Source organism: Panthera pardus, unplaced genomic scaffold (assembly GCF_024362965.1).
Source record: "Panthera pardus isolate Hobbes unplaced genomic scaffold, ASM2436296v1 HiC_scaffold_2, whole genome shotgun sequence".
Lineage (NCBI taxonomy): Eukaryota > Metazoa > Chordata > Mammalia > Carnivora > Felidae > Panthera > Panthera pardus.
In genome coordinates, this window is record NW_026526765.1 from 69,836,044 (window position 1) to 69,848,169 (window position 12,126).

General features: G+C 38.1%; 1 protein-coding gene across 4 annotated transcripts in view; it reads right to left on the reverse strand.

Moving 5' to 3' along the window:
* Positions 1–12,126, reverse strand: part of FER (FER tyrosine kinase) — a 436,635-nt gene that overhangs the window by 23,846 nt on the left and 400,663 nt on the right. For all 4 annotated transcript variants that reach the window (XM_053907154.1, XM_019450529.2, XM_053907155.1 and 1 more), the window contains one exon: positions 5,987–6,141. In XM_053907154.1, the coding sequence (XP_053763129.1) occupies positions 5,987–6,141 (155 nt within the window). The remainder of the gene's footprint in view (positions 1–5,986; positions 6,142–12,126) is intronic.

Here is a 12,126-nt window from a genome sequence, read left to right on the forward strand (position 1 = left end):
AGCTGTCACCACAGAGCCTGATGTGGGGCTAGAACCCACAAACCATGAGATCATGTATGATCTGAGCCAAAGTCAGCTGCTTAACCAACTGCACCACCAGGCATCCCTAAATTAGGGAAGTTTTTAATCAATGTTTCTTCAAGTAAGTTTTCTATCCCTTACACTCCCTCTTCTTCCTCTGGGGATTCTATAATGCAAATGCTAGTCTGCTTGATGGTGTCCTATAAGTACCTTGAGTTATCTTCACTTTCTAAAATTGTTTTTGCTGCTCTTATTGGGTGAGTTCCACTGCTCTATCTTCAAGTTAACTGATCTTTTCATCTAGTCTTCTGGAAACCCCCTCCACTGTTTTTTTCTTTAGCTCAATGATTGCATTTTTTAGCTTTGTGACTTCTGTTTGGTACTTTGTTAGATTTTCTCTCTCTTCATTGAAGTTTCTATGTTCATCTGTTCTTCTCCTGAGTTTGGTAAGCATCTTTGTGATCATTACTTTGAAGTCTTTATCAGGCAAATCATTTATCTCTGGCTAAATTTTTTTTCCTGAGGTTTTCTTTTGTTCTTTCATTTGGAACATATTTCAACGTTTCTTCATTTTGCTTGACTCTCTGTGTTGGGTTTTATGCACTCGATGAAACAGCCACCTCTCCCAGTCTTGAGGAAGTGGCCTCATGTGATACATGAATGCCATCAGTCAACCTTGCCCTAGCTCTTTGTTGTCTTCAAATCTTTGTGATCTATTTTGTTTTTAATAGCTCACAGTAGTTGAGGGTGTTCCTAGACCTATCAGGGTCCAAAAGAATCTCAGCACCAACACTGTTTGATTTGCAGCCAGAGCCAAAGCTACTGGCTAAGGTCCCACAGTCCAATGGGACTACACATGTAAGTCCCACTGGCCACCAGATCCAGGTGATCTGGAGTTATCTCCTGGGCAGTAGTTGCAAAAATTGGGGCTCCAGATGAGTGCATATGCTCCCTTCTGGGAGATACCAGTGCGGTGGAGCGAGGCAGAGGGAGAGTGCAAAGATGGTCCACAGCCTGTTACCTGAGCCTCTAGATTGTGCCAAACCTGAAGGCTGTCTCTCAGTCTGAAGCTTCTGCCTTCTTACATAGTCAGCTGTTGGTGCACTCCCTTGAGGAATGATGGCTTGCCAAGAACTTTCTCTCTCAATACAGTCCTGTGGGACTCAGGAATGCAAGTCCCCCTTCGTCACCAGAGCCAGATCAAGGGGCATTCTCTGGATGGCAACCCCCAAAACTGGGGCACCAGGTGTGTGTAAGAGCTTTCTTCTGAGAGATATTGGTGCTCTGGAACACAACAGTGGCAGAGTGTGAGGATTGTGCTTGCCCTACAAGGTCTCTGGAAAGAATTATAGTCAGGTCTTGGATGTATGTTCAGTTAGAATCCTGCCCCTCTGGCTGTAGCCCTCACACAGAAAGAAAGAGCTCTTGGGCCTGTTGCCTCTTACTGTGCTCTACAGGTACTAGCTGTTTAAGAACTTTTTCTCCATTGGTTACGGTCCTGTGGGATCTGTGAAACTAAGTCCTGCTGACCACCAGAATCCAGGTGATATAAAGATGTTCTTAGGCATCATCTGCTAAAACCTGAGCACCAGACAAGGGTATAAGATCCTTTATGGGAGATTCCAGCAAGCAAAGTAGAGGGAGAGTGAAGAGATGGTGTGCACTGGACTTTGTTTCTGGACAGAACCTCCACAGGCCTGTAATCAGGTGACATACATGAAGCCTGTTCTCAAGCCAAAGCTTGTGGGAAAAGCAAGTAAAGACTGTGGGCATGTTGCTGTCTGTCAGGGCACCAGGGTGGTAGTCTGCCAAGAATGGTCTCCAGTTGTTACAGTCACATGGGACATAGGAATGCAAGCCCCCTGACCTCCAGAACCTGAAGATCCTGGGGTGTTTCCTGTGCAACAGCTACATAAACCAGGGTACTGGACATGTGTAAAAGCTCCCCTCTGAGAGATACTGGTGCCCTGGGGGTGCGGCAGAGGGAGAATGTGAAGATGGCGCTTGCCGGCCTCCATTCCTAGAAAGTATCCCCTGCTGACCCCTAGATGTGTGTCAAATAAGATACCCCTCAGGCCGATGCTTTAAGGCTAGCAAATGAGCTTCTTTCACATGACCTGTCCATTGGCTGCTTCTGCTCTGGGCCCTAAGCAGGTGATTCCAAGCATGGGGCCCTTTTAAGAATTGTTTATACGTTCCCTGTAGCCTCTTTGGTTTTCAAAGGTAGATGTTTTTCAAGCTCATCTCTCAGGTGCAGGTCTTAAATGCTGGCGAGTCTGATGTGTGGGGGCTTAAATAATTCACTCCTCAGGGAGAAGCTTTAAGTTTTTAGTTCCCTGCCGTTTATGGTTCTCTGTGCTGGGGATGAGGTTTATGGTGAGATTGTGTCTCAGCCTGTCTTACCTGCTGTGATACATTTTTTCCCCCTTGTTTGTCCAATATATGGCAGTTGCGTAGTTTCTAGGTTTTTTGTTTGTTGTTTTTTTTTTTGAGAAAATTGTTCCATATGTAGCTGTAGACTTGGTTTATCTGTGAGAGGCGGTATGACCTGGGGATCTCCCTGCATTGTCATCTTGAACCAGAACCTCGTTGGGTAATTTTAATGGGCTAAGAATAACTTGCAATTATACAGGATTTTGCTACTTTTCCATCTCATTTGAACCTCACAAATACCCTTACTATCTTCTCATCTTGCAAATTAGAAATCATAGGTGCAGAGAGGTAGATGACTTGCTAAGGTCGTGCAACTAATGACGTAACTAGTAGGAGTCTGGTCCTGGTGGTTGATCCAGGACTCTTTTCACTGTAAACCTTGCCTCCCTCTCATTTCAGAGTACTTACTTATGTCATGCTAATTCAATTAGAGGATGCAGCAGCCCCACATTCTTCAGTGACAAATGAAAAAGTGTCTTTTGCAATTTTTTTTTTGATTATGTCTTAGTTGAAGAGGCATACACTATTTGCCCTTTACAAAGTACTTTTGCTAACAGCTATATTGAGGATGGTGGCAACATGTGCTGAAAAGGCTATTGAATATGCTACCACTCTGTGTTTAATAAGGGTGGGGGGGATATATATATGCAATTATGTGTTATGTGGCTAGAGATGGGTGGGAGAGGGGCATCCGTGTCACTGTAAGCCCTTTACTATTGCTCGATTTAGAAAAAACAAGGATATTTGTCATTTTTTAAAAAAATTTAATGACAGCAACACTAATGACAAAATAATGGTGAAAGTACATTTAACTCTATGGCTGTAAAGCAAAATTTCTGGGAGTTTCCTTAGACTGAAAGGTTTTACCATCAACCTTGCTCCTACACGTCATGAAAGACTTGTGCAGTATTTCAGCTACTCTGAGGCAAGAGTGAAGAAAAATAATCAGTGGGGAAAAAAGACCCTTGGAAAGGAGGCAAGTTTTTACTACCAATCATAAACCAGTATTTGCATAAAACATGAAAGAAACATAAGAAGAAGTAAGTTTTTCAATAGATTCTTATATTTTTCCCTCTTGTTAAACTCTGAAGGACTCCCTTACTGGGTTGGGTAATAAGTATTCCAGACTTCTTCCTCATCTACTGTTAAAAATCTCTCCTCCATTGTCATGTAAATTGTTCTGAATTGTATTAAGTTGATATTAAAGACTGCCAAAAAAATCTCCCTCATTGCCAACCAAAGATCTTCACACATCTTTTATTATTTCCAATGCTGTAGGTCAGGTTCTAAGAGCTATTTGAAAATAGAATTTTGATTTGTAAATACTTCAGTCACCTTGAAATTCAACTAAAATACATTTTGATTGAAAGGCAGAATTTTACTTGGCATAATTGCTTAACAGGAAGAGGACTTTCAAAGGCAGTGAAGAAGATCTGGCCAACAGGGTTAAAACAAATTTTAGGGAGCTAAATTTCAGGGTCTCCCAAGTCCAGTTCCAGCCCCTTTGTAGGGATGCTGTAAGAATCAATGAGAAGGGGTTAACCATGTTTTGTCCTTTAAAGAAAACCTCTGCATAAGTAACAAGTTAAAATCTTTTATCCCGTGATTGTTATTCATAGGAATATAATCTTAGAGTAATATCACTGTGGAAAATAGCAGGGCTTCCATTTTCTCTATATTCTGTGGAATGGTGGAATTAGTCTGTGATCATATAAAAATTTATCTTGCTAGCACTTGGGAAGACAAATTAGAGTGAGGATTAGCATCCTAGTGTTAAGTTTTGAAGTTAAGTTTCTAGTTCATTATTGGGAACTAGAACTTAGTCAATTGCTCATAATGACAACCACATACAACATATACTGCGTAGTATCATTAGTATCCAAAACACAAAACAGATCCTAGTGTCTGAAGCAGCCCCATCTAACATCCAAACCAATCCTAGAATTACCGTATGACTCTTAGTGTATATCCAGAACAACTAATAGCAGGTACTCAAATCCTCATACACAAATGTTCATAGCAGCACTATTCACAGTAGCCAAAAGGTGAAAAGTGCTCAAATATGAATCAACAGATGAATGGAAAACAAATTATCAATGTATACAATGGAATATTATTCAGCCATAAAAAAGAAAGAAGTTAATTACACATGCTACAACATCGATGAACCTCAAAAACATGAGAGTAAAAGAAGCCACACACAAAAGATCACGTATAGTATGATTCCATTTACACGAAATATGCAGTATAGGTAAATCCATAGCAATAAAAAAGTAGACATGTGGTAGCCAGTGGCTGCAGGGAAAGGAGGAATGGGGAGTAAATAGGCAAAGGGTATTACTTTAGAGTGATGAAAATGTTGGAATTAGAAGGAAGTAGTGGTTGTGTAACATTCTAAACAGTACTAAATACCACTAAATTATTCACTTTAAAATGGTTAATTTTATATAATATAAAATTTTAGCTCACTTAAAAGCTTTGTTTTTAACTTAGGCATTAAATTAGGGCATTTATAAATGCCTGATTTTTCATGATGAAGTAAATTTTCATTTTAAATCAATAAAGAGTCATTTTATGATATTTCAATTCAAAACATACCCATTCACCAACCCATGGCTCACATGCTGCTTCCCTTAATGAAAATGTAATTTATAATTTCACTTAAAGCACAATCTCTCTCCTTTTAATTCTGAACTGTTACCCATCTTGTTACAGCCCAGTTTATCCCAACCACAGATAACACAACCTGAATTTTTTCCATTATAATGACATACAAAAAAATCCCTGCTGTTTTAAAATGTAACTCCTCTCTCTCCCTCCAACATTTATACAAGTTCCAGAGACTAAAATGCAAAGAAACCAAGGCAGTTTTCAGAGTGAGAAACTATAGACTTAACAAATTTTAAAACCTACTATTAGATGAGGTTATTGGACCAATTGCAAGACATCTGAAAGCAGTGGTCCAGAGCCACAACAACACTTTAATGGTTAAATTATACAGTGAACGTAAAAATCATTTTTTTTGGATTAAAAAACCCTCAGATATATAGTCATATTTAAAAGTGCTTATAAGTACATCTACCTTTTAAATCTAGCAATCTGAGGGGCGCCTGGGTGGCTCAGTCGGTTAAGCATCTGACTTTGGCTCAGGTCATGATCTCATATCTCATGAGTTCAAGCCCCTCATCGGGGTCCGTGCTCACAGCTGGGAGCCTGGAGCCTGCTTTGGATTCTGTGTTTCCCCCTCTCTCTGCCCCTCCCCTGCTTGTGCTCTCTGTCTCTCAAAAAATGAATAAATGTTAAAAAAAAGTTTAAATCTAGCAATCTTACATATAGAAATTTGATCAATAAGGTCAATGAATTAGGTTTCTGCCCACGTGTAAGTACAAAATATGAACACTTAAATATTGTTGTGTTGATTTTCAAATCATTCTAACTTGGGCTCTGCCTTACTCCTCCAACTTTGCTTGTGAATGTTTTGTGCTGATGGAATACATTTTTACCACCAAAAAGAAAAACAGTCTATTCTTACCATAATTAAGAGCTTCTGGTGCTGTCCATTTAATGGGAATCTGCTTTAAGCCAGAAGATGAATACACTCCACCATCCTCTTGACGAGACATTCCAAAGTCACTGATTTTCAGAACGTTATTTTCACCTACCAGGCAGTTTCTTGCAGCAAGATCCCTAGGTTACAATAAGACATGGAAAATACCTATTAAAACAAATTGAAAGCTGCTTTCACATTTATGACTTCCACACTTTGCATTTTTTACATTTGCAATGTATTTATAATGAGGTTAAGAATGCTTGTGATTTACCAGTCCTTCTCATCTTTTCTGTCATAGGAAAAAATCACCAGTGAGAATATTTGCATAGGGAACAGGCCCCATGCTAATTTGCTAGGCACTGCATATATTTCCATTAAATAGAAAAACACGGATTCTAGGGTTAAGAGAAAAATCACAGGAGAGGCTAAGCAAACTTGGCATTATTTCTCATTGGACTGTTTTACATAACTTTCTGTGATGATGAAATATTCTCTATCTGTGCTGTGCTGCCCGATAGGTAGTCATTAGCCATGTGTGACTATTGAACACTTGGAATGAAACTTGTGTGATCGAGAAACTGAATTTTTAAATTTACTTTCAGTGAATTAAATTTAAATAGCTGTATGTCATTAGATAGCCTTTGGTTGTTGTAGCCTTAGAGCTTCCCAAAATGTAGAGAATGTTTCTCTTCTGACTGCATTGGGGACAGCCAAAACTCTGCATGATCTGGCTCTGTCTCTTCCACCGCATCTTGTTCCATTCTACATAATTTCTAAATTCTACCCATACTGGGCTTCTTTTTGTCCTTAAATGCAGGACAAGTCCCTGAAACATGACAAGCTTATTTCCACCACAGGGCCTTGCAGATAGCTGTTCCCTTCATGTGGAATGTTTTCCTTCTAGGTTGTAGCATAGCTGACTCCTCTTCATTCATTCTTAGCTCAACTGCCCTCTTCTCATAGAAGTCTGTCTTGACCACCCTTAACTGCTAAAGAAGACAGCAGTGAGCATAACAGATGAAGTCTCTAATTCTAGTGACAAGCCCTTCAATAATCAAATCCCTATATGTACCTAAATGTTTATACATTTTTATATATGTATATATGTAGAGAAGGTATATGTATGTCCAAATATATACATATACACACAAAGAAAATCAGATAATATGTCAAATGGTGCTGAGTATTAAGAAAAAAAGTTTTATAAAGGGAGAGATTTACTAGAGTGAATCCTATTTTAATTTTTTAAATTAGTTTTATTTTTGAGAGGCAGAGCGCATGTGGGGGAGGGGCAGAGAGAGAGGGAGACACAGAATCGGAAGCAGGCTCCAGGCTCTGAGCTGTCAGCACAGAGCCCAATGCGGGGCCTGAACTCATGAACCGCGATATCATGACCTGAGCTGAAGTCGGATGCTCAACCGAATGAGCCACCCAGGGGCCCCAGAGGGAATCCTATTTTAGACAGGCTGTTAGGAAGGTCTCTGATAATGTGATATTTGATCAAAGACATGAAAGAAGTTAAGAAGGAAGCCATGGGGATATCTAGAAAAGCATTCAAGATGCGATAGATACAAAGACCTTGAAATTGGTACATGCTTGGTATATTCAAGGAACATTAAGGAAGTCAGTATAGCTGGTGTGGAATGAGTTACAGGGAGACACTAGTAAATTTAATCAGGGGGTTAGCCAGGACCAGATGATGTTTAGCTTTTTCACAGTTAAGTTCCTTGGATTTTATTCACAATAAGCTAGGAGGTAACCAGAGAGTTCTGTACATAGGAATGATGTGATCTGACTTACATTTTGAAGGACTATATCCTATTGTGGGGAGAATGGACTGGCAGAACCAGAAAGGAGACTATTTCAGAAGTCTAGGAGAAGCAACAATAGCCTGCACTAAGATGGAGTCAGTCAGATTTGAGATATATTTGAAAAGTACAATCAATAGGATTTGCTGGTAGATTGGGCGTAGAATAGGAGAAAAAAAGAATCATGATGACTTCAAGATATTTTGGCCTGAGCACCTGGAAAGATGGAACTGACATGTACTGAAATGGGGCAGGTTAGTGGGAGGGCTGAGGACTAGATTCACAAAGTTTGGTGGAGCCAGCCAGTTGCCTCCTACTGTCCCATTTCCTCCTCTTTTTTAGTAAAAGAATCCCAATTTTAGCTGAATCTATTGTCATCCATCTAAAAACTCCTGTATTTTCCAACTTCTTCTGCAATGAGATGTGGCCATTATCTAAGTTCTGGACAATGAGATGCAAGCAGAAGAGATGTCCAAAATGTCTAAGAAATGTCTTTAAAAGGAGGAATTCTCATTATATTTCTCCCTCCTGCTAATACAAAAAGGAAGCATACTGACGTTGGGAAAGCATCAGGAGATAAGGGGTCTGGGTCCCTACTGGAATTAGAGAATGCTTTCACCTAGAGACTGAGTGTAGAGAGGAAATAGAGGTGTTCAGGGACTAAGCCCTAGAGCACGCCATCATTTGGTTTGTTGTTTTGTAGGCTTCCCCTCATTTCTCTTGTAGCTTTCTCCTGATGTGGACTCCAGTCACACAGTATTACAAGGTAGGCAACATCAGTGTCTGAAAAGTAATAGAAAGCACATATTTGTGCCCTGAGGAACTAGGAAAAGAGGTCCTTGGAAGTGTAGGGAAAATCATAGAGGTCAAACAACCAAGAGAAGAGGATTACCTGGTTCCATGTTTGAACCCACACAAGTCTCAGGCTGAGTCCTAAGCAGCACATTTGATGGGCAGACCTGAGCCCATTTAGAGAACTAAACTCATTTAAACCACTGCCCATGTCTCAAAGTCATTCGTAAATGTCTCACACAGGGCAAACCAAAACACAGGCTTTGAGGCAGTAATTGTGATTTGAATCATTAAGAGACAGAATTTGCAATCTGACCCTGAGTTGATTGCCAGCCAAAACAAAAAAATCAACAATCTCCTGCAGAATTATAACAGGGATTTTGAGCCCACACAATGTAACATTCACAGTATCTAGGGCACAATTCATAATTGCTAAACATACAGAAAAGAAGAAAAATGTGATCAATTCTAAAGGGAAAAGCAATCAACAAATGCCAACATGATAGTAACCAGATATAAAGCAGCTATTATAACTATACTCCATAAAACAAATGAAAACACATTTGAAATTAATAGAAAAGCAGACAATCTCAGTAGACAATAAAAACTTTAAAAACTATAGAAATATAGAAACTTAAATATCTGAAATGAAAAATCCCTACATAGGATCAAAAGCATACTGGTGATAACAGATAAAGAGTCAGTAAACTTGGAGATAAACCAGTACAAAATACCCCAGCTGAAGGACACAAAGAGAGGAAAATAGAAAAAGTGAAAAGAGAATCAGGGACCTATACAATATCAAAAGACTGAAATACATGTTATTGGCATCCCAGTAGTACAGGAACAAAGAGACTGAGGCAGAAAATCAGTTTAAAGAAATGGTGACTAAAGAATTCCCCTATTTAGTTAAAAGAATTAAATTTGCATATTCAAGAATCTCTGTGAGCTCCAAACAGGATAAAAATCAAAGGAAAAAAAAAAAAAAAAACATATACACATACCCTAATCGAGCTGCTAAAATCCAAGGAAAAGAAACCCTCTTAAAAGCTGATAGAGAATATGACACATTTGCTACAGAAAATGATTCAAATGATCACATATTTCTAAAAAAAAATTATGGGGGCAAAAGGCAGTGAAATAAAGTCTTTCATTTCTTAAGATGGCAATTCTTCCCAATTGATCTATAGATTTAATGTACACCCAATCAAAATTCTAGCAGATGTCTTTGTCAACCCAGAATTCCATAGCTAGCAAAAATACCCTACAGAAATGAAGGCAGAATAAAGACATTGTCATATGAAAGAAAGCAGAGAGAACTCATTAACAGCAGATCTACTCTACCAGAAACACTACAAGCAGTGTTTCAGGCTACAGGGAAATGCAAGAAATCTGAAATATCAGGATGGAAGGAAACACAACAGGAATGGTAAATTTGTGGGCAAATATAGATTTTTTCCCTTTTAAATTCTTTAAAATGTGACTGAATATTGGAAATGAATATTATAGCATTATCTGACCAGGTTTTCAATGTATGTAAATGTTACACATAGGACAACTACCAGATAAAGGTTGGATGTTAGCAAAAGCACCCATACGGCTGCAAATTTTCTACATTTTACATGAAGTGATACAATATTAGCTCTAAGTAGTCTGTGGAAGGTTAGATGTATGCGTTGTAATCTATAGAGTAACTCCTAAAAAAGGTGTAAAGAGATAAAGCTAAAACATCAAGAGATCAAATTAAACAGAATGGTAAAAAAATATTCAAACATTATAATAGTCAAAAAATCAAATATTCAAAATATCAGTATCTAGACTAAAAAGTGGTTATTACTACTGATTCTATAGACAGAATAAGATATAGATAATAACAGTTCTATATTTACAAATATAAATTTGGTATCCAAAGATATTCCCAGAAAGCAAATCCAACTCAGATGGGTTGATTAGTAAGTTCTATCATACATTCAGGGAAGAAATAACAAAATTATGGAAACCTTTTCAAAAAAATAGAGAGTATTCTCTAAATGATTTTATGAGACCAGTAGAACTATAATACAAAACCTGGAAAAGATACTATCAAAGAAATTACAGAAAAATACTCTCATGATGCCAGAAACAAAATAATGTCAAATCAAATCCAGTAATATATATAAAAAAGATAACATGTCATGACCAAGCAGGGCTTATCCAATAAGGCAAGGTTGGTTTAACATATGAAAATTAACATAATTCACTAGATTGACAGAATATAGGGAAGAAAACCCCATGATCATTCCAATTGATACAGAAGAAGCATTTGACAGCATTCAGTATTTGCTAATGATAAAGTGTTCAGCAAACTGGAAAGACTAAAGAGCTTCCTCAACCTGACAAAGAGCATCTACAAAAAATTCAACCACCATATCATACTTAATGGTGAAAGATGAAATTGCTCCTCCTTGAGATCAAGGCAAAAATGCCTGCTTTCACCACTTCTATTCAAACGGACCTCTATTCTTGAGGTCCTAGGCTTTGAAATAAGGCATGGAAGCAAAAAAGAAAAAAAGCCACAAATATCACACACAAGTAAAACTAGCCCTATTGGCACTATTCACAAACATAATTTTTTTTTCTATAGAAAATCTCAGGCTAGAGGAAAACACAGGCAGTAACCTCTTTGACATTGGCTGTAGCAACTTCTTTGTAGATATGTCTCCTGAGGCAGGGGAAACAAAAGCAAAAATAAATGATTGGGACTTCATCAAAATAAAACTTCTACACAGTGAAGGAAACAATCAGCAAGATTAAAAGGCAACCTACAGAATGGGAGAAGATATTTGCAAATGACCTATCTAAGGAAGAGTTACTATCCAAAATGTGTAAAACGCAATACCCCCAAAACTAATAATTTAATTAAAAATAGGCAGAAAACATGAACAGACATTTCTCCAAAGAGGACATCAAAGATGCTCAATATCACTCATCATCAGGGAAATATGAATCAAAACTACAATGAACTATCACCTCACACCTGTCAGAATGGTTAAAATCAACAATACATGAAACAGGTGCAGGTGAGGATGTGGAGAAAGGGGAACCCTCCTGTACTGTTGGTGGGGATGCAAACTGATGCAGCCACTGTGGAAAATAGCACAGAGGTTCCTCAAAAAGTTAAAAATAGAACTACCCTAAGATCCAGTAATTGCACTATTAGGTATTTACCCAAATGGATACAAAAATACTAATTCAAAAGGATACATGTACCCCAACATTTAAAGTAGCATTATCTATAATAGTTAAATTACGGAAACAATTCAGGTGTCCACTGACTGATGAATGAATAAAGAATATGTGGCGCATACACACACACACACGTAATGTATATTATTATATAATGGAATATTACTCAGCTATAAAAAATGAAATCTTGCCATTTGCAACAATGTGGATGGAGCTAAAGAGTATTATGCTAAGTGAAGTTAAGTCAGAGAAAGACAAATACCATATTATTTCACTCATATGTGGAATTTAAGAAGC